Source organism: Rana temporaria, chromosome 9 (genome assembly GCF_905171775.1).
Source record: "Rana temporaria chromosome 9, aRanTem1.1, whole genome shotgun sequence".
Taxonomy (NCBI): domain Eukaryota; kingdom Metazoa; phylum Chordata; class Amphibia; order Anura; family Ranidae; genus Rana; species Rana temporaria.
Window position 1 is genome coordinate 86,330,920 of NC_053497.1, and position 27,087 is coordinate 86,358,006.

The 27,087-nt window shown below is 41.9% G+C and overlaps 1 protein-coding gene across 2 annotated transcripts; it reads right to left on the reverse strand.

Moving 5' to 3' along the window:
- Positions 1-4,081: 4,081 nt before the first annotated feature.
- Positions 4,082-26,864, reverse strand: UPF3B (UPF3B regulator of nonsense mediated mRNA decay). 2 transcript variants are annotated; one of them, XM_040323853.1, is made up of 10 exons: positions 26,438-26,864; positions 20,783-20,889; positions 18,403-18,509; positions 18,202-18,300; positions 15,999-16,109; positions 14,936-14,979; positions 11,539-11,727; positions 7,503-7,648; positions 6,465-6,792; positions 4,082-4,938 (listed from the first exon to the last, which is right to left on the reverse strand). In XM_040323853.1, exons 1-10 carry the CDS (start codon positions 26,549-26,551, stop codon positions 4,795-4,797), a joined length of 1,389 nt encoding a protein of 462 aa, XP_040179787.1. In that variant the 5' UTR covers positions 26,552-26,864; the 3' UTR covers positions 4,082-4,794. The 2 variants fall into 2 exon arrangements, with proteins under 2 accessions (XP_040179787.1, XP_040179788.1); XM_040323854.1 differs by having other exon boundaries at positions 6,480-6,792; positions 26,438-26,858.
- Between the last annotated feature and the right edge of the window lie 223 nt (positions 26,865-27,087).

The window sequence follows — 27,087 nt, forward strand, 5'->3', positions numbered from 1 at the left end:
GATCATGAAAAAAGTCCTGATGATTTGAATCAGTCAGTCTGCAGTGCTCCTTCCCTAATTGCCAAGCTCTCACTTCAATGTGATCAGGTTACAACAACCTCCAGCAGCGATCAGATGTTTCCAGTTTCATTCAGTCACATGCAAAAGAGGAGGAAAGGAAGGGAAACATAGCGCAATATTGTACCATATAGATGTGGATAAAGGTTGCACTTAGTGCACCCACGTATCCTCGCTTATAATATAGAAAGGGTATGTTGCCGCTCAGTTTAAGTGGACTCCTCACTCGGGATAGACATCCGATGGTCCGTCACTGTAGGCTCCTCCCCTGGGGGAGTGTTCTCACTTGGTTTTTTGCTTGATTGTATATGAACGATTCACATTGCACATGAGTTAATACGAGCGCATCAGTATTTATTCATTTATCATTTTGTTTAGTTCACTGTTTTTTGATTGCTGCTGTATTATTTAGTTATTTTTTGTGTGATTTCTTTGAGATTATTTGTTAGTAGCGCTGTAGTTCTTTTTCACTCTATTTCATTACCTAGGGATGTGCTCACTTTTGGTTTAGACAAGAATGGCTGTGTGTTGTTTTATTTATTTTTTGGTTTACAAATGGTTTATTGAAAAATACGTCTCAATACAGTTTATACGAACATTGGCAAGAATTTACAATGAACATCTGTGAAAAATATGCATAGCAGTTATTTGAGAGGCAGAAAAATAGGTCATGGTTTGTATAAAAAGCTACTTGGTAACATAATACAGTGATGTAAGAACCTAATGAATTAGTGTGTCGTTTTATTTTGAGGGGAGAACAAATTTACAGTTATACAAGATGAACACTCACTACTTTACATTGTAGCAAAGTGTTATTTCTTCAGTGTTGTCACATGAAAATTTAGAATAAAATATTAACAAAAATGTCAGGGGTGTACTCACTTTTGCGAGATACTATAATTATGGGCATATGTCTACAGTTCAGTATTGATTACATAAAGCAAGTAAGGGCAATATGTTTATGTACTGTTGTGGCTGGAGGGGGAGAGCACAAACATGCTTTGCATTTATAAGGCTGTAACCTACCTATCCTGCTGTGTTAGACCCCTTTTATACTGGGGAATCGGCGCTTTACTGTTTTTGCAGAGGTTTTCAGCCCTAGCCGGGTGCTTTTAACCCCTGCTAGCGGTCGAAAAAGTGTTAAAACCACCCGAAAAGTGCTGCTGCAGCTGCGCTTTGCGGGCAGTTATGCCCATTCTTTTCATTGGGCAGGAGCAGTGTATAAACTGCTCCAAAGATGCTGCTTGCAGGAGTTTTTTTTTAAGACCCCTTTCACACTGGGATATTTTTCAGGTGCTTTAGCGCTAAAAATAGCCTGAAAGAAGCCTCTTCTGCAACCCCAGTGTGAAAGCCCGAGTGCTTTCACACTGAGGCACTGCACTTTAGGTGCGGTGAATACACTGCTTCTAAAGCCCCTCTTCCCATTGAAATCAATGGGAAGCGCCTTGGCAACGGCCCTTTGTTGGCGCTTTTAACCCTTTATTCGGCCACTAGTGTGATGTGCCGTGCAGCACATCTGTATTTGTCCAGCAGCACACATGAAGTGTCACTTCAAATGCAGTGAATGACGACTGTCACAATTACTTGTGCTCTCAACCAAACTGTCAAGTCATCACATGTCTGGTGCCATAAATGATCACATGTGCAAGATAACAACCTTCGACTGTAAAAAATAGGAGGGTTTAACTGAACAAGCTGAAGATAGAAGCAGATTGGTTATTACATGCAGCTGCTCCTGCAGTTTTAGTAGATTCCCCTCGGTCATTAGTTTCATAAATCACTGTAAGCCCCCCCCATTCATACCGGTGCGACTTGCCATGTAATTTGACAGGTCCAAATCGCACGACAATTTGCACGCTATTGTCGGCAAAATAATTTGCTCAAATTGGTGCAGTGCTGACTTTGTGGCGCCGCATCGATTTGAAAAAGAAGTTCCTGCACTTTTTAGCAATTTCAGGTGTGACTTGCATAGACATCTGTGTATGAATGTCACACAGATGTCAGACAAGTCGCACTGACATGCAGCTTTAAAATTGTGAGTTTTCAAGTGAAGTCACGTTATATTTTCGCGTCAGATTTAGTGTGAACAGGGGCTAAAAGTGGTGCACTGCATTATTGTATATATATTTTATTACCGATGGATATGTTTATTGAATCAGAGAAGTTGGGTAGCACAAATTATTCATCATTCATCATTGGCTAAAAACCCAACAATCACTGGAAGCTGGTATCTTTACCCAAATTTGTTTTTCTTTCATGACAGTTTGTCACCACGATCTTAATTTTCTAGTTTTTCATCCTTCTAGCTGAATTCTAAGCATACATTTGCAGTGCACAAAGATTCTGTGTGGAATTGAACTGCTTATAGGCAGCTGAACATTAGGAGCAATGAGAACTTGGGTTCCATCCTCTGCATTCAGCCATGGAGCGGATTGTAGTAATATACTGTATAATGCCATGAACAATGCCAGTCAGCAACAGCCAACAATGTATCCTTTAGTAATGCAATCACAGAGAATGCACTTGCAAGGCATTTCAGGCTAAAAAAGTGCTTAATTATATCATCTATGATTAAATGATTTTAAGCAGTAAACAGATTAAAAGTCTCACTCCTCTTGCTGTACCCCTGTTGCGTGGATTTATGAAGTTGCATCAATAAGGAAGTTGATTTTAATTATGTGCAATAATCCATTGTTTTTCAGCATTATACATTCACAACTGGGCATGCACCCGTTTCTGATGACCTGGAAGAGGTATCTGGTATTTGTTGCTGGGTGGGCCAATTAAAAAAAAATATAAAAAATATTGTATTTTACTGCAGCACAGGCACCACATGTTTTGTGTATTTCTGGCAGGATAAACACATTTTTCTGTAGTTGCAGATTATTTAAAGAGACAAACCATGGGGCATCAATTCTTTAATTTTTTGATGAGCCCCCAGAGCTTCCAGAGGCCAATACAAAAAATGCACCAGTGGAAAAACGTAGATATGTGAACATGACCCATAGGAAACCATGTTAAATGAACTGTGGTGCATCTCTGCAAAACGCACTGAAGAAGGTATAGGTGTAAACCAGGCCTAAACAAAGCCTAAGCATGCCTGACACTCGAGAGGAAGGTGTAGCCCCACAAGAATTCCTGATGCCGGGTACACACGATCAGTCCATCCGATGAGAACGGACCAATGCACCGTTTCTATCGATTAACCGATGAAGCTGACTGATGGTCCGTCGTGCCTACACACCATTGGTTAAAAAAACGATCGTGTCAGAACGAGGTGACGTAAAACACACGACGTGCTGAAAAAAACGGAGTTCAATGCTTCCAAGCATGCGTCGACTTGATTCTGAGCATGCGTGGATTTTTAACCGATGGTCGTGCCTACTAACGATCGTTTTTTTTTTCTATCGGTTAGGAATCCATTGGTTAAAATGTAAAACAAGTTGGCTTTTTTTTAACCGATGGATAAATAACCAATGGCGCCCACACACGATCGGTTTTGACTGATGAAAACGGTCCATCAGACCATTCTCATCGGTTTAACCGATCGTGTGTACGCGGCATTACAAACGCCTGGGTTTATTAATTCTGCATAGAAAAGAAATTGTTAAGACGTTTTAACATTAGTTTCCCATTGGGGAGACTTCTTTTCACTTCCTGTCCCAAAGTAAACCTTTCCAATATGAAGGAAATCCCCTAGTAGGCCACCATTACTGGAATAAGTGTCCGCAGTGGAAGATTTTTTTTCTATTCCTTTTCTGGTGATAAAGTGAATCTTCCTAATGAAGACACAGTTTCCATACATATTACTTGCCTGCTTAATTTTGCTACACACTAAAATGAACGTGCTGCTAATAAACTGTCAAAAAAAAAAAAAAAGCCAAATCCCATGGTAGCAAGCTATTAATGCCATCCATGTAGCTGTAGCATTACAGCCTAGGAGCTTATTTGCCTTTTCAAAATGGATTAAAAAAAAAAAAAAAAATTCTGTACAGTTCCGTTTACATCAGAGGAAGAAAAGACATTCTAGTTTCCAGTGAAAGTATTTTTATTTTCAATAGAAAAAAAGTTAAGAAAACATTTAGGTTACATTTCCTTGGAAGGATAACCAACTCTTTATATGCTCCATTAGTGATAAAATAAGCTGTCATATGACTGAGAATCTGCCAACTTAGACATCTGTTATAATAAAGATCTGTAAGAAAATAATTAGGAAAACCAAAAATTACAGCATTGCTCTGAATCTTTACAGCATTGTACAGCAGCGATTGTTCTGGACTCCCGGAAGGAATACAAAGCAAAATTCTTTAACACCTACACTGCAAAACTGAAATACAGGGCAAGCTCTATGGAAACAGCCTATGTAATACTGGGCTGAAATAACATTCAAAAATACTCTTCTGTTATAACCTTCTGCCAGTACAGGAATGGAGGACTCATGTTTCATTAAGGCCACGAGACAAGATATTGTAAACTGAAGATTTCCACCATGCTCTCTCTCTTACCATGACCACTACAACACTAAGAACTAAACATTCTGTCAGCAGTCTTGTTGCTATGAAAATTCATGGTGGTTTCTTTGCCAAACGGTGTGAAACCCCCTCAAAGAGGCTCCTCCACCTCGGGACACCTCTTCTGCCTGCTCCCGGCTCCTTCTCTGTGAAGGCACTTCTGGATTGCAGGGTTTGTTTTCTTTGGTTGTCATGACGGACAGGACACTCCACATCTTTCAGCCCCTTACTCGCCTTTGCACTGATCACTAGTCTCACCCTCAGGTTTCTTCTCAGACAGATCACTGGATTTGGCTGGGCTATTGTCGCATTGTGTTAGTCGGCTTCTGCTCCGTGCCCCAGGTTGGTACAGCTGCATTGCTGGGCGATCCTGTAATATTAAAAACATTATAATATTGAAATTACAGTATATTTACATAAATTATACTATAATGTATACACGCACACACCCCATCAATATATTCAATGCTAAACTCTCAAGGTAGACAGTGAGGTGTGATGTGCAGAAAGTGGGGGAAGCTACATTTCATATAACCATCCAGGGGAAATTAAAGTGAATGGCCAACAAGTGACTGCCCGCAGATTCCTATAGGATTGGTTGATGTATGTGCCAAGTTTGGCAGTGGTGCATTTTCACGCTTCTTTTCTATACAATGTGCAGTGTAATACTCCAGACTTCAGCATTCTGTATACTTTGTAGTGTGTTTACCTACTCCACAATGCTAATAATGTCTGTTTGGTCATTAAAAATATGGAGACTTTATTAGAAATGCATTAACATACATGCTGGGGGGGGGGGGTGCATCTTTTTAATCTCCCAGTATTCTGAAGCAAATAAAAAATGGCACCTCTCATCTATGGCTAGTGTTACTTCAATAGAGCAAATATGTTCCAATAGCCAAGTAGGGCGCAGCGAGACAGATAAAACGTTACCATATACCAATGATGTTACATTGAAAAATAATGCAAAAAACGATATTCTCCAGTAACACAGTATACCTTCCATTAACACCACATTATATCATTAATTAAACTCAAATGCTAGATTTTTGCAATAAAAGTGGAAAGCTGAAAAAGCAGCATAACTAAATCCAAAAATATATTTTTAAACTTGTGTTTAAAAGCTGGGAAACAGTACCTGTAACCAGGGGTGTATCTACCGCAAAGTTTTCAGAGGGGGGCGCAGTCACTTTACTGACTCCCCCAAACCCGTTGCCCTGCAGCAGTCAGCTTCCCTCCTCTGCCCTCCCACCGACTTTGGAAGTTGCAGGGCATCCATAGAGGGATTGGTTTATCCAATAGATCCCCCGCCGTTGCTCCTCCAACCCCCTCTTTAGTGCTCCCCACCTCCATGACTGCTAGGCGCCCCTAGGTACTGATCGCTTCTGTATTCATTAATCATTGACACATAGTAAACTGCATTGACCAAAAAATAATAAAAAACAAAAATAAAAAAAACATAGTAAAAGTCCTTTCATACAGGTTCTGTAAAGTGTATCCGCCTGCTCAATGGGGGGGGGGTAAATACACAGCCCACTCTCCTCTATGGGGCAGTTGGATGGAAATGGACCACCTGTCCATTTCCATCAGACTGAAATCGGATCTAATCCACCAGACAGATGGGAAATAGATCCCCCATCCGTCTGTTTTTGGCATACAGGATCGGAAGGTGGCAGATGTTAACAGACAGGAAGGGGTGGGACAGATTTAGATGGGGGAAGGCGCCCAATTTTATAGCCTTGCTTAAGCCAGCACAAAACTAAAATACACCACTGCCCGTAACCGGACATCCAATCAGCTGGCTGAGACTAAGGCAACTGGCCACATACTGGTTCTACACAAAACATCTATTTATACATTACTGAAGAAATATAAATTTTAGGGGACTTAACTCACAAGGCATAAGCTCACCTTGTTCTTTATCCGATCTCTCTTGGCGGCATCTTCTTTCTTCTCCTCCCGGGACTGGCGCTCGCTTTTTTCAGTTGCTTGCTGACTTTCACTAGTGTCCTTCCTTGCCCTCTCTCTGACAGTTTCACGCTCCTTCCTGTAGTCATCCTCTCTTCTCCGGAAACTTCTGTCTTTTTCGTAACGATCCCTTTGCTTTCTGCGCTCCTCTTCATACTGGTGTTTCTCCTTCTCCCTTCTCGCACGCCGCTCTTGCTCATAATCTTTGTCTCTGTAATCCTTTTCTCTGTAATCTTTTACAAATTCATTTTCAGATCTAAATTTACAAAAGAAAAAATACAATTACGGCACTGTACAGGATTTTCATTGTTTCACATGAATCTCTTTAGGAAAAATAAAATTGACATTGTCAACCAAAGATAACATTTTCTAACATGTTGTTACAGATTTGAATCGGAGATTCAGTCTTGCTGTTTGGTACTATTTTTCAGTAACACATCAGGCTTGTCAAAAAGCCACAGGAAGGACAACTCAGGGGGTCCCCTGGAGCTCAATGACAGGGGGGGGGGGGTCCCCTGGAGCTCAATGTGCATTCGAAAATATGAGACAATACCACTCTAAGAGGAGAACAAATCACACAGATTGCAAATACAGAAACAACTCCACTAAAGTCAGAGTGGAAAAGTAGTAGCATTTTTAGGAGCAAGGTTCCATCTTCTGACCAGAGAAAATATTTAGTTCAGCAACCTTCCGGTTATCTGGAAAGAGTAGATCAGGAATATGATACATAGAGGACAGTCTCATGTGAACACCTTACCACACAAACAAAAAAGGCAATCAAAGCTGACTTAGGAGATCCCTTTGAGAAGCAACTAATAAGTTCCGAATGTATAGATAACATGTTCTGACATCTGCCCAAGCCATTTATGCATATATAATGCATGTGCTTTTTATTAGGAAGTATATCAAGTTGTAACGTATTCAGAAAGAAGTCTCAGTCTTTTCCTGTAATGAAACACACCATACCTTTTGGTCTTCTCCTCTCCGTGGTCACCATCCTGTCTCTTTCCTGCCGAGCTGCGATCTTCCCGCCCAGTCTCTTTCTCAGTTTTTTTGGCCTTAAATTTCTTCTCAGAATCCTGTTCATCATCTTTTTCAGGTTTCCTAAGCAACTGTAAAAGAAACCTCTACTTAATATCAAAAATATTCTAGCACTAAAGTCAAGAACATAGACGTGTTCAAAACACTTGCAAGTAGTAGGAGAGCCAGGACATTCCGAGGATGCTTAAAGTGGTTGTAAAAAGGCAGAAGTTTTTTTTTGTTATCTTGATGCATTCTATGCATCAAGATAAAAAAAAAAAAAAAATCTGTGTGCAGCAACCCCCCCCCCCCCCCAATACTTACCTGAGCCACCTTCCTTGTCAGCAATGGCAACGAATGCTCCTTCTTATAGCTATCTGAGCGCGTTCCCAATCCAGTGCGGTGCATAGGCTCCTTCCACTCTCTCTCCTCACTGGATATGGAGGCAGCAGCAGAAGGCATTGGCTTCTGTTGCTGCCAATCACAGCCTATAAAGGAGAGGGCAGGGGCAGGGCCAAGCCACACTTTGTTGGACATGCAGAGCGCAGTTTGGGTTCAAGCCAGCACAAGTGCCCCCATTAGCAAGCAGCAGCTCTGTGCAAAACCATTGAACAGAACAATTATAATTTTGTTCCATTAACAAACATGTCATAATATAACACACACACACACACTTGTGCTCATAAGTTTAAAATACCCTGGCAGAATTTATGATTTCTTGCTCATTTTTCAGAGAATATGAATAACAAACATTTTTCACTTGTGGTTAGTGTTTGGCTGAAGCCATTTATTATTAATCAACCGTTTACCATTTTTAAATCATAATGGCAACAGAAATGACCCAAATGACCCTGATCAAAAGTTTACATACCCTGGCGATTTTGACCCGACAACATGCATACAAGTTGACACAAAGGGGTTTGAATGGATATTAAAAAAGGTAACCATCCTCACCTGTGATCCGTTTACTTGTAATGTATGTATGTATGTATGTATGTATGTATATTTTGTGTGTATGTGTATATATATATATATATATATATATATATATATATATATATATATATATATATAGACAGACTCTTGCATCCTTCATCCAGTGCTGCATGTTTCTGGATTCTGAGTCATGGGGAAAGCAAAAGAATTATCAAAGGATCTGCGTAAAAGGTAGTTGAACTGTATAAAAAACAGGAAAGGGATACAAAAAGATATCCAAATGAATTGAGAATGCCAATCAACAGTGTTCAAACTCTAATCAAGAAGTGGAAAATGAGGGGTTCTGTTGAAACCAAACCACGGGCAGGTGGACCAACTAAGATTTCAGCCACAACTGCCAGGAAAATAGTTTGAGATGCAAAGAAAAACCCACAAATAACTTCAGGTGAAATAAAGGTCTCTCTAAAAACATGTGGTGTGGCTGTTTCAAGATGCAAGATAAGGAGGCACTGGAAGAAAGATGGTCTGCATGGTCGAGTCGCCAGAAGAAAGTCATTACTACACAAATGCCACAAAGTATCCCACTTACAATATGCCAAACAGCACAGAGACAAGCCTCGAACCTTCTGGCACAAAGTCATTTGGAGTGATGAGACCAAAATTGAGCTTTTTGGCCAAAACCATAAATGCTACATTTGGAGAAGAGTCAAGAAGGCGTATGATAAAAGGTACACCATTCCTACTGTCAAACACGGAGGTGGATCGCTGATGTTTTGGCGGATGTGCGAGCTAAAAGAGCACAGGAAATTTGGTCAAAATTGATGACAAAAAGAATGCAGTATGTTATCAATAAATACTGGAGGAAAATTCATCAGCCAGGAAGCTGCGCATGGGATGTACTTTGACATTCCAACATGACAATGATCCAAAACACAAGGTCAAGTCGACCTGTCATTGGCTGCAGCAGAATAAAGTGAAGGTTCTGGAGTAGCCATCTAAGTCTCCTGACCTCAATATCATTGAGCCACTTTGGGGAGATCTCAAAACGTGAAGTTCATGCAAGACAGCCCAAGAATTTACAGAAACTGGAGGCTTTTTGCCAAGAGGAATGGGCAGATTTACCATCTGAGAAGATAAAGAGCCTCATCCACAAATACCACAAAAACTTCAAGCTGTCATTTTTGTTAAAAAGCGCAATACACGGTATTAGGAACTGGGGTATGTAAACTTTTTAAATCGCAATGGCAACAGAAACTACCCAAATGACCCTGATAAAAAGAGTAAAACACAGTTAATTGATAATAAAATTGTTTTAGCCAAACACTAACCATGAGTTAGTTTGCATTATCATTCATATTCTCTGAAAAATGGCCAAAAAAATCTAATTCTGCCAGGGTATGTCAACTTATGAGCACAACTGTATTTATTACATTTAAGATTGCTTTAAAAAAAAAAAAAAAATTTTGCAAGATATTTAGGAGATACTTCTACCAGCCCTCAAAATTTCCACTCGCCTGCTCGCATTTGGCGAGTGGAAATTAGTGTTCCGGCTTGGGTGTGTCCACTCAGCCTGGCTGGCTCAGGCAGGTCCACTCGGCTTAAACAAGCCACACAAGTAGCCTCCCCCAGTCATCTATACAGAGAGCTCCATGTACTGCGCTGCACCCCGGAAAGTGTAGTTTTCAGTGCAGCCCCACGGATTTCCTCCTCACCAACATTGTGTTCCTGAGCAGGTCATGTTCCTTTTCATGTGAATTGAGAGGAAAGTAGGAGTAGAGTGTAACAGGTCGACACTGCTGGTGTTGCATATCTCAGGTGGAACAAAAGCAATCGTTGCAAGTTTTAAAACCTGAATTATCAACTATCCTCCCACAAAATGACCAACTGGCAGGATCAAGAACATGAAAGCTCCATCTTATCTGGCCAAATGGAGCCACCGTCATCTTGTGTCTATGAGTACTCTATAGGGATTTCAATGGGCAGGGGCACTTTAGGAGAGGAAAGGTATTCACTGCTCCTAAAGCGCTGCAAAGAAGCTGCTGGCAGGACTTTTTTTTTTTTTTACGCCCTGCCAGTACTTTCACATTGGGATTGCAGCTGAGGCTTTTTTCAGGCGCTATTTTTAGCGATAAAGCACCTGAAAAACGTCTCCAGTGTGAAAGGGGTCCAAGTGTGCACAGGCCGCCAGCGTACAGGGATGCTGGCGCAGGTGCTTATGCCGCATTCAGTTTTACTTTTTTTTAAATAGCTTCACTCCCGTCCAGTCACCTCGCGTAGCACACCTCTCAACCCTGCATTCTATACATATTTACTTAACAATGCAGTAATGAGGTGTACAGTACCTATAGTAGCCAATCATATTTTATCAGTCAGATCAATGAAATATGCCTTATGTTAATATTTATTTTTGGAACTTCATTCTGCATAAAACATTTAATAGTGTCATTTCATGAGATAATTTAAGATGGCGTGTTTAGGGAAGGAATTAGGGGCAGGGTAGGGGTTGGGTGGGGCAACGGGTGGCGAGTAACTCTTAGAGCCCTTTAACACCAGCAGACCGTATGTCAGTTTTTTTCATCCATCCGTTTATGGATTAAAAAGGGACATACATGTATCCCTATTGGATAGCGGGTGTCAGCGGATGAACATCCGCTGACACCTGATCTTAACGATGTCCGCTATGCTCCGATTCTGCAGACGGAGGAAAATCCTATATTTCCATCCGTCAGCAGAGTGGATCGGGTGAATATGGACAGACGGTCCGTGTTCATCCGATCCCCCCATAGGGGAGAGTGGAGATCTGACAGGGCACACTGTGCAGGGACCACCCTGTCAGCTGCCGTCTCAGTGGGGATCAACAGAGCGATCCCCGCTGAGCAAGCCGATATATAAGGAACGGATCCTCACGGGATCCAATTGTGTGAAAGGGCCCTTAAGGCCTGGCTAGTAGCTCAGGACTTAAAACTTTGAGCCCTGGTTTTACAACAATTAACAGCAAGAAAGATTAAAGATGTGAATAAAATTCCTGTGGAAGTTTTGGCAATACCTTAATTTTAGGTTCATCTTTTGATCTTTCCGATTCTTTATCTGGAGTTTTTTCATACTTCTTTTGTTTTTCTGCATCTTTCCTTTTCCTTCGCTCATCCTCTTTCCACTTCCTTCTTTCTTCTTCACGTTGTCTTTTTCGTTCTAGCTCTCTTCTCCTCCGCTCTTCGCGCTTTTCATCTCTTAGTCTCTGAAACAATGTGTACAAAATGGTATTGGAATTTGTAATACCGGGCAACTGTAAGGCAAAAAGGCACCAACTGTCCAAGAATAAAATGGACAGCGCTGACCCTCTTATGCATTTAAATCAGTGCTCACAACATGTGTGCAATGTCAGATTAGCCGCCGTAAAACATAAAAAAAAAAAAAAGAAGATATTCACAAACCTTTACAAAGTTCATCAAATACAATATATGCAAAGAGTATTGCATGCGGTTGCACTCAAATAGACAAAATTGACAGGCAGTGTAGCTTGTCAAACTCTGCAGCCAGAGTTAAAAATGCTGTGGCCATGAAGCAAAGCACGTGTACAACCCCTGTCTTGTTAGGATTAAAGTGGACAGCAAAAGCGCAGCACTTCCACCTGTTTATACCGGCCCCCACTTTCTCATGCAAAACAGTCCTAAAGTTGGCTATAAAAGGATTAAAAATTTGGCCAGCTTAACAGGGACCAGCCAATTTTTGATCTATGTATGGGAAGAGAAGTTGTACAGAAGTCTATCTACTGATCGACTTTTGTACACTGTTGGATTTTCCATGACTGTAGCCTGCAACACTGATAAGTGTATTCTGATTGTGGGAAATTCTCCCTGCTGTCAGAATAGCTCACCGGGGAGGATGGGGGAATCAAGTCTTTTTTTCGTTCAATCTGCTGGTTGAAAGAAAAAAAAAAAAAAAAAAACACACACACACACACACGTATGGGGTACCCAAGTGTGACCAATACCAATGCCCATCTCTCAAAACACAAGTGAAATCTCTCACACCTTCCTCTATTACCTGTTAAAGAAATGTTATTAGTCAGACCAGTACCCTGGTTGCAGATTGTTTAATCCTCGCACAACATGTCTTTCCATTAACAAGGATTTAATATAAGGGGTACATGGACAGGTACTGTGTGGGGAGGTTGCCCAGGGTGCCCCATCTTCCCTATGGAGGAGGGAGGATTATTTGGGTGATACAGCTTCACAAATGGGCATCTCCAAAGGGCCTCGAGCTGGTGTTGAGACCATATGATGGCACCTTTGACCACGCCTCCATTGGAATTATGGTGTGAAATCCTCCATATCCTTTATTCTTTTATCCGCCGGCATGCCAAAAGCCTTTTTTTTAATTTTAGACTCTCTGGCCCATATAGGCTTAGGGATGAACATGTTGGTGTGGGTCAGTGCCTTATACTCACATCCGTCCTCCTCTGTGAGAGCCAACTAATTTGTTTCAGCCACTTTTTTTGATAAGCAACGGAACACAACAAGGTTGTCCATTGTTCCCCCTTATTTGTATACTTTCTCTTTAAAATGTTTTTACAGACTATTAGGTCGCATCCGATAATTACAGGCCTTAATATTACTACTTATGCTCATAAAGTAGCAGCATAAGCAGATAATCAGATTTTTTTTCTTTTCAGCACCTCAAGCTTCCCTTCTAGTCTTGATACAAGTACTAGAGATTTACAGGGCACTTTTTAATTACAAAATTAATGTTTCAGAAGCTCTTAATATTACATTATCCCCTCAACTACAGAGCAAACAGACAATTTACCTTCAAGTGGTCTTCTCATATTAAAGTGGTTCTAAAGGCTCAAGGTTTTTTACCTTCATGCATTCTATTCATGAAGGTAAAAAACCTGTGTGCAGCAGCCCCCCAAATACTTTCTTGGCCCCATTTTGACCCAGCGATGTGAACTCGTTAGGGCCACCTTTCATACCTGTTAAATTGGTTTTCAAAACAACCCCCCCTTTCACATCATCCTAGTCCTCTTCTGCTGATTCTCAATTCAAATTTATTACCACATAGTTCTACCGACTCACAATCCTGCAATTTCTATGCCAAAGGGATATTTCGGCTATGCCATCTTTCATTGCTAAACAAACCTATGTCCATTGCAAGTATACAAGTCACACTTTGTTCAGACTTGGATTTTTTTCTGTTTTCAAAGAGGTTCCCAGCTTGCGAGCCCTTCCACCGGAATATCAAAATGTTCGGTCTCCAACATCATTTGGAGGGGGATTTTCAATAAAGCAGTGCTGATTAGACCAGCCCTATCGCAATCCTTTTCCTTGCCAATAGCTGGAGACCATCAACGGGACCCAGACTTCATGACAAAATAAAAACTTGATTGAAATGTTATGTGCCCCTTCACCCAAAATTCTAAAATTTTATTTTTTGCTCAAACCTTTACTAGCAAAACACATAGCAAGAAAATGGTTATAAAATATTAACAGGTGGTATAAAAAGCCACAAGCTTTACATAAGATCAACCCTCGTGTCCGCCCCTATGCTGGCACTCTCAAAAGGCAGAAGGCTCCCTTCTACACACCTTCTGAGACTATCCAATGATTAACGCTTTTTGGTCAGAAGTCTTCCATTAAAAAATCTTACCGGAGGGGCCCTTGTAGATTCACCATCCACATATTGCTTACAAGATAAAGCATTTTATCTATTAACCGCTATACAAATTCACTTTTAAAACATCTTCTGAATGCTGCAAAAGCATGTACACTGGCCCTTTGGAAACAGATTACTCCACCCTAGAGCTGCACGATTCTGGATAAAATGAGAATCACATTTTTTTGCTTAGAATAAGGATCACGATTCTTGGCATAACATCTTTCACATAAAAAATAAAAAAAAGGGGGGGGGGGGGGAAGATTGGGTAAACTTTACAGTTTACATTTTTATTTTTTTAAATTGAAGTTTATTCTTTTCAACCAAAAATTGCTTGAAAAGACAGCTGCACAAATACAGTGTGCCAATAAATTATGCAATGAAAGCTATTTTATTATCTAGGGTTTAAATCAGCCTCAGAAACATTGTGAGATTTGGGTTATATCTGGACTGTCAGTGAGTAGGTCTCTAAAGCCGGGAGGGATGTTATCGTTGGAGGGAAGAGCTGGGCCCTCCCTCATTTCGTCCCCTTTTTCCAGCTGCTGGCTTTTTTTTTCTAATGTCCAGTGTGCATGATGCCTTATTGTCTTGATTCAATGGGAGCTGTGCTAAAAATCTGATTACAGCAAGATGTATATCTACCCTGTATTTTGTCGGATTTAAAAAAGTATTTATATAAAAAAAATAAAGAGAAGAAGAAATAATCACATACGAAAAGGAGGTACAAATATGAACACAACCATATTGGTGAACAAGGGGTAGACAGAACAAATACAAAAATAAACACATACCTGTCTATTTTTTAAAAAGCTTAACAGGGGGGTAGTCTTCTTCGCTGAAAGGTAAAAGGTAAATTCTTTTTAAAGGCTTAATATGCAGTCACTCCATATCAAGACATTTACGATCATCAGGGGGACATAAAAAACAGCCTTACACTTCAACTAGAAACTGAAAAAAATACATTCAGATGTCTGTCAGCGAAATGTTTTTCCACGAAAAAAAGATCAATGTTTTACATGAATTACCTTTGTTAATCTGAGAGCTCAGACATATATTGAAATGTGAGGTAACATATCTGGCACATTCTGGTTGTGAGTCCTTTCATCACGTCCAGGTCACAGATTGGACTGACTGACCATTTTCATTGCATGGATACTTTAACAATTCATGAGAGTGCAGAAAAAAATTGCACCAAAAAAATAACCATTAAGGGTGCACACTCAATGTAGGGTATGGAAATGTCCACATAACTTAGTGGCTGAAGCCATGCAAAAAAAAAAAAAAAAAGGGGAGGACGAAGGAACATGGGCAGACAAGAATTCTGGGTATAGATCTCCACACTAGCATATTACTCTACATTTATAAAAAAAAAAAAATATATAAAAAACACACCTGGATTTTTAAATGCCCACAACTGACAAAGCTACTTGCTGAGGGCTTAAACGGTTACTAAAGTTAATTAGGATACATTTTTTTATTTACTTTTTAATACAAATGCTCTGTGCAGTGGTATTGCATGGAGCGGCCCCGATCCTCCTCTTCTCTGGTCCTCCAGGCTCCTCTTCTTCGAGGCACACAGTGTCTGCACGCTCCCCAGCTGTGTGTCTACGGAGCCGCGCTCCATAGACTTACACAGCGGGACTTAGCCCCACCCCTACTTCCTCTTTACTGTATTTGATTGACAGCAAGAGGAACCAATGACTTCACTGCTTATGAGCAGCAAATCTACAGATGTTTTTATTGCTATGTTTGCTTGGATGCAACATACTTCTAGGAAAATCATAATTCATTGATAGCCTTTGCTCATAGGTTTAATCCAAAACACAAATGAATACACAGAGACATGTATTTTACCTATCATTTCTTTAGTCCTTGCCTCGATTTCTTCCAGCAAAGTTTCTGGGGTAGAAGTCAGCTTCTCTTCATCCAAATTGTAGGACTCTAAAAACTTTTTGTATTCTGGATCTTGTAAACAAAATAAGCAAATACATAAATACATTAAAAAGTATGATTTTAAACTCTCATTACACCTTAGGCCCCTTTCACACCTGTGGACCGTATGTCCACTTTTTCATCCATCTGTGTATGGATGAAAAAGGGACATCCATTGATCCCTATGAGATAGCGGGTGTCAGCGGATGAACATTCGCTGACACCTGATCTCATTAGTGCCCGCAATCCTCCAATTCTGCAGACGGAGGAAAACCCTATTTTTCCATCCGTCTGCAGATCGGATTGGGTGAATATGGACAGACTGTCCGTGTTCATCCGATCCCCCCATAGGGGAGAGCGAAGATCTGACAGGGCAGTCCCTGCCCTGTCATCTGCCAGCGCTGATCCCCGCTGAGCAAGCGGAGGTTCACGGGGCGGATTATCACGGATCCATCCCGTGTGAAAGAGGCCTTAGCACAAATAATTGACCTTTAGCTTTATAAATAAAATAGAATTGTGCAAACAAAACATGGTATCTGCAGCCAACAACTACCCTCCTACACAAACTCAATATATTCAGGAATAATTTTTCACTCTAGGAGATCATATGTAATTAAATGGGAAAAAAAAAAAAAAGGAAGCAGGACAAGGAATGAAGACATTTTATTAGCATTCTTAAATTGGCAACAGGGTCACTCTAAAGTATTTTTTAAATGTGACTTTCATTTTACAAGTTTGTCAGCACCCCAGCCGGCTCTTGGATGCTGCCGTCACCATTCCTTCTAAGGGAAACCTGCAGTGAAGCCTTGCGGCTTCCAGGTTGTTCCCTACTGCACATGCGTGACACGCCCTGCACTTTGTGAATAGCCTGGCAGTGGGGGAAGAAGGAGAGGGGACATCTGTATATTTACCCATTTTTTTATCTGCTCTGTTCCATTCACGCGATACTTCAGCATTGTGTAAGGGAGCGCTCAACAACAGCTCTGAAATCCAGGAGCTGTGACATCACCCATAGCCCAGCAGTTGTCGGCACTCCCTCCTCCCCCCTGCAGCAGCCGCTCACTGACACACAGGAGCCGGAGCTGCAGAACCACGTCACCAAAGAGAATTAAAAATAGGCAAGTACTCAGTTCTTTTTAATACAGTGTAGGCAAGATGGGTAGCTGGCTTTTCTTCCACTTTAACTATAGAGATTTGTAGATAAGTGACTAGATGGCCCTCATTGGCACAGTGCAATTACTTCCTCTCTCAAAAACTATTCAGACAACCACAGAGAGTGCATGGTTTTTAATGAGTTGGCCAACCCATAGACTAGAGCAGTAAAGCAAAACCACTATAAAGCACTGCAAATCAAGATACAGAGGCTCCATGTGTATCGAGTAAGCATGGCTTCCCACACTTAGCCGTACCAAGTGTTTGTGATGCATTTAGCAAGCACTTAAAGCAGACCTTCACCCTCTTCATCCACTTTCCAGTAAAACTACTGCACCCCCACCCCCCCCCCCCTTCTCCTTTTATATATTTGCAGAATTTTTTTTTTTCTGCTAAGCTGCCCCAGATTTTTTGATGTTCCCCAGCTGTTCGCAGCCTCATGAAATACTTGCATCACTTAAAGGGGTTGTAAAGGTTCGTTATTTATTTTAAGCTAGTGCATTGTTGGTTCACTTACCTTTTCCTTAACTTTCTCTTCTAAATGTTTTTTTTTTCTTTGTTTTCTTTGTCTGAATTTCCTGTTCCTCCTCAGTAAGCTGTTCTAAATGACTTTCCACCGCTTGGATAATGGTGGAAAGCTTACTGAGAATAAACAGGAAGTGAGAAATTCAAACAAAGAAAAAAAACATTTAGAAAGGAAATCAGAAGGAAAAGGCTAGTGAACCAACAATGCACTAGCTTAAAGGAACCCATTTAGAAAATAAAAGACAAACCTTTACAACCCCTTTAAGAGACTTCAGGGGCAATATATGCCATAACACCAGTTAAGCTAAATGTTTGAATTTTGTATTTACGAAAACTGAAAAGAAATTTACATAAAATTGACACCGTTACATTTTAGCATTTTTTTTGGGTTGGTGAGAAAAAAAAAATGGTTTCTGTACTGATCCACTATAACCAAGCACATTCATACCGTCCTCTATAGTGCCAGCCTTGGAATCCTTTTTCTTATTTTTCTTTTTAGCCACTTTTTGAAAAGGTGCAAACTCCACAACTGCTGTATATTCCTGACCTGTAACAGAAAAAATAAATGAAAAATCAAATATGCAACCCTAGTATAAGACACTACATTATAAAGCATGACGCAAAAAAAAACAAAACAAAATGATCTTACCTCTGTGATCAATGAACACGTAGCCATCAAAACGATCTCTAAACAACATGATGTCCTCTTGACTTTTAAAATTAATGTATGCCCTTGAGTACATATGAGGAAATAAGCTGTAAACAGAGCAAACATTTTAAATTATTCAAATCCTGCTGTGACAATAATGCACAATCACAACAATCTTTTGAGTGATTCAGAGAAAAACTTAAAGGCCAAGCTCCTCTTACATAAACTAGCTCATGCAGACAATGGACTCCAGTAGTTTTAAAAGCACTGAATCATTTGTAAAAAATATTGTTTGAAGCAAAATACCATACCTGTAGGTTTTTTCTGTCACCCATGAAGCCTGTTCAAAATACTGTCAATGTTAACATTCTCATGTCCTGACTTGTTTTCAGGACATGATGAGCTCAACAATGCTGGGATAAGAGAATAATGGTGAGCACTACGCATGTGCGGCTTTTGAAAAAGTGCGTTTGGTCATGTGATGGTGGGGGCAATTGCCCAAGGTCTGCTGTGTCCTGAAAATAAGCCAGAATGTAGAAACAAACATTGGGAGTATTTCAGCCAGGCTTTAGTGGTAACAGTAAAGGCCTACAGGTATGGCATTTGCATTAAGGCTACTTTAACACTGGGGCGCATTAGCGGTAAAGCGCCACTAACTTTAGTGGCGCTTTAATGGAATAAAGGGTTAATAGCCACCGCTACAATGATGTAAAGTACATTTTCTGGCAGATGGTCTGTTTTAAAGAAATAGTGTCATTGGTGCTATGAACAATATACTGAAACCTTATAAATAAAATTCCTCACTAAAGGTACTTTTGTTGTAAAAAGTAAAAATCTCACACTTACCGGAGTTTAGATATAGAACAAGTTCTATTTTTCTCCGATGAAATTCCAATGTGATTTGGCCGGGCAAGAGCCCGATCATGTGTACGCAGCATAAGAGCGCAATACCTTCTTATGGCAAGGCGCTTTCTTGTGAGAGAGGGCACCATTTCAAGCACAGATTTTGTAAGAGCACTTATGGACTATTTATTTTTTCTACACCTTTAGATGCGAACCGTTTTTATTTTTTTATTTTTTTTAAGCACTTTCTATATATCAATTTGTTTTTATTCATTGCAAGCTTTCACTGACTAAGCGTTATTACTATATTACAGGATTAACATAGCACCAACAGTTTACATAGTGCTTCACAACATAAATGGGGACAGTACAATTACAACATAGTAGGGATAAGAGGGCCCTGCTCACGGAGCTTACAATCTAAAGAGAGGGGGGGGGGGGAAGACAGTACAAAAAGGTAATAGCTCAGGGGATGATCTGGTGGGGGTGACTCCAGTACAGTCTTTCGGTGGAGGGGAGGTAGACTTTGCTGAATAAATTAGTTTTCAGGGATCGCCTAAAGGCGGACAGGGTAGGCAGTTCCAGAAGATGGGAGAGGTTCTGGAAAAGTCTTGGAGGCAAGCATGGGAGGAGGTAACAAGGGAGCTAGATAGCAAGATGTCTGGAGGAGCGGAGAAGATTATTTGGGCGCTATCTGCAGATGAGATTGGTGATGTAGCTGGGGGGCAGGTGTTGTGGATGGCTTTGTACTTGTGGTTAGTATTTAAAAATGTTTCCGTTGGACTAGTCTAGTGGAAGCCAGTAAGGGATTGGCAGAGAGAGGCAGCATTCACGGATCAGTTCGTAGGGTGTATAAGTCTCTAGCATAAGAATGAAGGGGGGGGGGGGTGGCTTGTGTAAGGCGAGGCCAGTAAAGAGGGAGTTGCAGCAGTCAAGGCGGGTTATAACCAAGGAGAGAATACGTTTTTGCGGCGTTGTTAGAGTCACAAGGGGGCGAATTCTGGAAATGATGAGGAGGATAAGGCTGCAAGATATTAAGGGTGCAAGTGGAAGGAACACAGTTGTGATAGAGAGAGATTTTTATTACACACACAATTTGTGTCTTAACAAGTAAATGTTTTTTAAGACCCCTTTCACACTGGGACGGCGGGTCCGTTAACAGTAAAGCGCCGCTTCTCGGTTCGCTAGAGGGGCGCTCTTTTAACCCCCACGAGCGGCCGAAGAAAGGGTCAAAACCTGCCCGTGTTGCAGCGCTTCCAATTCGTTTTACAGGTGCTGCCCATTAATTCAAATGGGCAGGGGGCAGTGTAGGTGCCGCCCCAAAAATGCTGCTTGCAGGATGTTTTTCCCGTCCCGCAAGCGCACCACCCCAGTGTGAAAGCAATCAGCCTTTTACACTGGGAAGGCATGAGAGGCAGTTTTCAGCGCTAAAACACCTGAAAACTGCCTCAGCGTGAAAGAGGTCTTAATAATAAATTAACACTTTTGTTTACCTATCATTTTACTAACCAATACAAATCCTTATACAATGTATTACCTGGAGTCATTTGCAAAAAACTCAAAATAATCGTGGTCTGGCAGAGGCTGCAGATGCTCTTCCAGTTGCTCTTTGGTAAGACTTGGTGGCAGGCGACGAATTACTACCTGCAAAATAAAATAAAGAATCCTGTTGATGAAATGGACAATAAGCCTTCAAAACAGATGGAAAGACTGCAGCTTGCGAGGACTGGAGAGATCACTTCTCAGCTATATTACACATATTCGCCAGCACACCAAGGATCATTTAAAAAACGTCCAAAAATGTTACGCATATTAGCGATCCAAAAAAGCAATGTTTCGAGGTCGCGCAGGACATCTTCGTCAGGCAAAAGATACAAACACAAATCTATATAGAAAACTGTCACCAATAAAATCATGTGAAAAATAAAACCCACCCATCCCAATCACCTCCTCCCCCTCCCCTCCCCTCCCCTCCAATCAGGAACCTTCATTGATTATGTTATGCAAGTGCCTACTAGTAACCAGCTGATTGCAAATTAACCAAAGCAAAGAGTCACATGGGGTGCCTACCCCCCGCTGTACTCGCGATCGCAGTGATGATCGCACAACTGCTGTATTGCACATTACCAGCAAGATCAACATGAAAGAATCATAAACCTGTAGAAGGAGCCAACAGTGTACCCCCTGCTTGCTGTGTCAGCGATCGTCGTCACGATCGCACAGCTGATACCTGGCATACTTCAATGGGATTGCCATCAGCCAATAATATCCCGCGACTCGTCCCGCGCATGCGCATGGGATGCGGGAAGACATCGCCATGGTCAGAAGACGCCGTTGCGCGGCCGCCGTCGTCATAGAAACAATGACGTCAAGTCGCCGCACATCGGCTCAGCCTATCAATCCAGACTAATGTGACAGCGAGGCTTGGAAAGCAAGCCGCTGTCACATGCTTAAACGGGCCAAAGAGAGTTTACTAAATAGAGGAAGTGTGGTGTGCTCACCCTGGATGAGAAGCGCAGCAAAAAAAAAGTAGAGATAGTGGAAAGGAAAAGAAAATTGAGAAAAAATTAATACTAATAAGCACCAATATAGATAAACAGCCATACATAGCTGAGAATTGACACTTCTCAGCTATGACATTGGCATTTACTGCTCTGGAATTAAACAAGCCACACATTCCATTCGAGATATCCAATAAAGGTAATGATCATTACAAATAAAAAGCTAACACGGTCCAAACAGCTTGGACATTAGACAAAAGCCACCATTCCTTTAGAGCTCATTTACACTAAATGTACAGTAGCGCACATTAACATGCATTTCTGTGTTGTGGTGCAATTCAATATACACCAAGGTAACACATGCGCATTGCAGTGTGCCAGATCACACAGTAGCAGGGGTTGACAAATTTGCTTGGAATCTAGGAGCCAGGTAAAAAAGTTAGGAGCCAGAAAACGCACCCCGTCCCGACGAGCTTGCGCGCAGAAGCGAACACATACGTGAGCAGCGCCCGCATATGTAAACGATGTTCAAACCACACGTCCGGTATCGCCGCGATTGGTAGAGCGAGAGCAATAATTCTAGCCCTAGACCTCCTCTGTAACTCAAAACATGCAATCTGTAGATTTTTTTTAAACGTCGCCTATGAAGATTTTAAAGGGTAAAAGTTTGTCGGCATTCCACGAGCGGACGCAATTTTGAAGCGTGACATGTTGGGTATGAATTTACTCGGCGTAACATTATCTTTCATAATATAAAAAAAAAAAAAAATGGGGATAACTTTACTGTTTTATTTTTTAATTAAAAAAAGTGTAATTTTTTCACAAAAAAAGTGCGCTTGTAAGACCGCTGCGCAAATACTGCGTGACAGAAAGTATTGCAACGATCACCATTTTATTCTCTAGGGTGTTAGGATAAAAAATATATATAATGTTTGGGGGTTCTAATTAGAGGGAAGAATATGGCAGTGAAAAACAACATTAGAATTGCTGTTTAACTTGTAATGCTTAACTTGTAATACCAACGGCCACCACCAGATGGCGCCAGCTCACATGTGGTGGTAATAACTTGTAATACCAACGGCTCACCACCAGATGGCCCCAGCTCACAAAAAAAAATTTTTTTTTTTTTGCCCCCCTTCCAAGCCAAGTCGTCAGGACCTTATTTCTAGTCGCCATGGCGACCTGGCGCCCGGGATTTGTCGAGCCCTGGTGTATTGCATTACAAAGAGAGACTTTTTTTTTTTAGGCACTTTTGGGCGAGTTCATTCAGTTCAATGTGCTGCCCGAATGCAACACACGTTAACATGCGACAGAATACACGTTAACGGATCGCAAAGACATAATTGAACCCTTGGGGGGGGTTCTATAAAAACGCATGAGACTCGGAAGCAAGCTGAACGCCAGTATGGCGCCACTTGAATTAGCAATAGTTTATGCTTATCCTTGCAGCAGTGACAGATGTTTTCAGAATTGCGGTCAACGTTGGGATGCTCTACATCAGGGATATGCAATTAGCGGACCTCCAGCTGTTGCAGAACTACAAGTCCCATGAGGCATAGCAAGACTCTGACAGCCATAAGCATGACACCCAGAGGCAGAGGCATGATGGGACTTGTAGTTTTGCAACAGCTGGAGGTCCACCAATTGCTTATTCCTGCTCTACATATATGGTGGTCTTGCCCACATTTTATCGACTTCTGGTCCAGGGTCTTTGGCCTACTGCAGATGTTATTTCATAGGACGCTCAGAAAGGATGCACAGCTGGCTTCTTTACATTGCCCTATACCAGGCCTTTTCGCACCCCAGCAAAAATTGGCCACATACCTTTTACATCTCCGCCAAGCGAGCCATTGCCCATGCCTGGAAGACTCCGTCTGCTGCTTTCCAGGGGGTGAAAACCAGAATGACCGCTCCGATGATTGATGAGCAGATGTCCAGTATATTGAAGGATTCACATGCAAAATTTTTGAAAGTCTGGGAACCGTGGATAAGTTACACCTTCCCGTCCCTGGCCCAGACCAGTTATGGTCGGCTTTAACCCTTGTTTGTACAGGTTGCACATTGGTGGTTCTCTCCCTCTGGGGGCCCCTATCCTCTTTTCCCTCCTTCTCTTCACCCCTGTTATGAAAGCCATCAGTGAAGACTGCTGTACTCAAGGGTACAGCCTAATATAGCCTATGCTATATGCCCAATTTTAAACCTGGTCCTCTATGGTCCTGGTAAAGTTTACTGTTATGTTACTTATTACGCGCCATTTCTTTACATGCCCGTTTGATGTCGCCCCTGCGTAGGCAACCCATGGCTTGTTATGATTCTTGAAACTTCCAATAAAAATACTGAAACAGAATATGCGATAGTTGAGCTGAAAGAGCCGACGTACAGCTACGTCCGGAAGCGGGTAAAGTGGTTGTAAACCCTCACATATACCCATTGAAGTGACTGGCCTCAGGTGATACACAGATGAAACAAATTCTCCAACATAAGTTGTATCTGTTTATCTGCAGGATTCTTTTCTCTACAGCCAAGGAGCTGAATTTTTAAAGATTGATTGACTGTCAAATAAAGTGGAGACACACTGCAGAGCTCAGTAAGGAGGAATCAGAGCTGATTGGAGAGAAGGGAAGAGAAGGGAAGGGGAGGGAAGGGAAGGGACACCCCCCCCCCCTTCCATACATCAACAGAGCTAAGGCTGTCAATCAGCTGGAGATACCTCCCCGTCACCATTTGTCAGAAGTGATATATGCCGATAGAGGAACGGGGCAGCACGCAGAAATAACACTTAGTGCTCTTAGTTAAGACAACACTATAGAGCAGGGATTTGCAATTAGCAGTCCTTCAGCTGTTGCAGAACTACAAGTCCCATGAGGCATAGCAAGACTCTGACAGCCACAAGCATGACACCCAGAGGCAGAGGCATGATGGGACTTGTAGTTTTGCAACAGCTGGAGGGCCGCCAATTGCATATCCCTGCTATAGAGGCTTTGTTTAGATTTCATTGTTTGAGGTTTACAATCACTTTAATTTTGCTCAATATTCATTTTGGACCTGGGAAGGTCTGTAAGAAACAAACGTCATTGGCGCCAACTGCTCATTAAATAGGTCTTCTTTAGACGGGCAGTCAGGGGGTGGAAAAACAAGCGGTGGAACTGCTCCCTTGCCACCCATCTGGAATGTAAAATAACAGCCAGACAGGGCTGATCACACGCCACACAGCAAAGCACTTCTAAAGCGGGGAGCAGAGAATGAGAAAAGGTGATGTGTCCCTTCAGTGTCAATCATCTAACGGCATGGACCATGGTGACCTGTGACAACACAATGGGGTTTATTTACTAAAGGCTCAATTCTGCAGAGAAACCAATCAGCTTCCAGGTTTTATTGCCCCAGCTTAACCACTTGCCACCCGCAGATGTACGTCGGCAGAATGGCACGGGCAGGCACATTGGCGTACAGGTACGTACCTTTAAATTTGACAACCAGCGTGCGCTTGCGGGTCCCGGGAACTTGATGTCCCCAGGAGGCCCGTGATTTTGGTCAGTAAAGGAAGAACAGGGTCTAGTGACACTGTCACTGATGGCTGTTCCTCGGGAACAGTCATCAGTGACGTGTCACGTGTAGCCTCGCCTCCCAACAGTAAGAATCACTCACTAGTACTGACTTAACCCCTACAGCGCCACCTAGTGGTTAACCCCTTCACTGCTAGTGACATTTCTACAGTAAGCAGTGCATTTTTATAGCACTGATCGCTGTATAAATGACAATGGTCCCAAAAGTGTCCGATGTGTCCGCCATAATGTCGCAGTCACAATAAAAATCACTGAACGCCGCCATTACTAGTAAAAAATAAATTACTAATAAAAATGCCATAAAACGATCCCTTATTTTGTAGACGCTATAACTTTTGCGCAAACCAATCAATAAACGCTTATTGCGATTTTTACCAAAAATATGTAGAAGAATACGTATCGGCCTAAACTGAGCAAAAAAAAAATAGTTTTATATATTTTTGGGGGATATTTATTATAGCAAAAAGTAAAAAATATTTTTTTTTTTTTAAATTGTCGCTCTATTTTTGTTTATAGCGCAAAAAATAAAAACCTCAGAGGTGATCAAATACCACCAAAAGAAAGCTCTATTTGTGGGAAAAAAAAAAGCCAATTTTGTTTGGGAGCAACGTCGCGCAATTGTCAGTTAAAGCGACGCAGTGCCGAATCGCAAAAAGTGGCCTGGTCTTCGACCAGCAAAATGGTCCGGGGCTGAAGCGGTTAATTGAACAAGCTGAGTTTAGAAGCAAATTGGTTCCCATGCAGAAGTGAGCCTGATTTTGCACTCTCCAGCATAAGTAAATAAAGCCCACTGTGTGTGTCAGCATAGCTGCTCATCGTTCCAACCAGGGGTCGCATGTGACAACGCCAACGTACAATTGGGAAGCAGTTGTCACTTCATGACAGGAAGTGCCTGAACAAGAACATTTGTGGCAGGATCACCATGGATGATAATGACACTGAGGGGATTTCAGGGAAAGGCATGACACATGATGAGAGAAGATCAGGTCCATGTTATGGAGGAAGCCCTGGCAGCTGGACCCTGTCTTCCCTGACCCTGTATATGGCCCATCCCCCCCTCCTGTCACATCACTGGCCGCTCATGTCATTTCCCCCATGTGACTGACAAGGCCTGAGCCTCCTCCTCACCTTGCTCATGACTTCCTTCTTCTCCTTCGCCCTCTCCGGCTTGTCCCCATCCTCCAGCCCGGAGTGTTCCCCTCTCCTCTCCTTAGGCTTAGTGTTCTCCTTGTCTTCCTTCATGGTTCGCTGAGGGGGAGGGAGGCGGACACAGATACTAGATGGCCCAAACTAAACTGACTCCAGTCGACTACTTCTCCCCAGCAATCTCCAGCCCGGCTCTCTGATTGGTCGGCAGCTGTGTCACATGATCACCGCTGGCATATATAGCCTCCATCTTGGATGTGGCATTTGCTGAGCCTCGGAGAAACTATAAGACAGCTCCTTCCCCATAGGTATAGCCACACAGGTCCCCCCGAGGACACCACACCAGGGACTACACCGCTGAGCGCTCGGTGCCGTGTGTCTGTAGAATAAGTCGTCTGTATCACACAACTGTCCTTCACAAGAACTTTTCCCTTCGTAACATGGCCGCGCTGACGTCACCTGCTGCGGAATTCTCACTACACTGCGTCTCGCGAGAATTATCCGATTCGATATTTTGTTCTATATTTTATTACATTAAAAAGAACAACTCTACAACGTCGGTTACGTTAAACATTCGGATTTATAAGGTTCTAGTGGTTGTTATTTGAGAATGGCGCATAGTTTTGAGGCAT

Coding starts and splice junctions, on each gene's coding strand:
- UPF3B (XM_040323853.1), bottom strand. CDS start 26,551: ATGAAGGAAGACAAGGAGAACACTAAGCCTAAGGAGAGGAGAGGGGAA. Junction 20,890..26,437: donor AGAAGGAAGTCATGAGCAAG/GTGAGGAGGAGG, acceptor TTTATTTTGCAG/GTAGTAATTCGTCGCCTGCC. Junction 6,793..7,502: donor GGAGAGGAGAAGACCAAAAG/GTATGGTGTGTT, acceptor TTGTAAATTTAG/ATCTGAAAATGAATTTGTAA.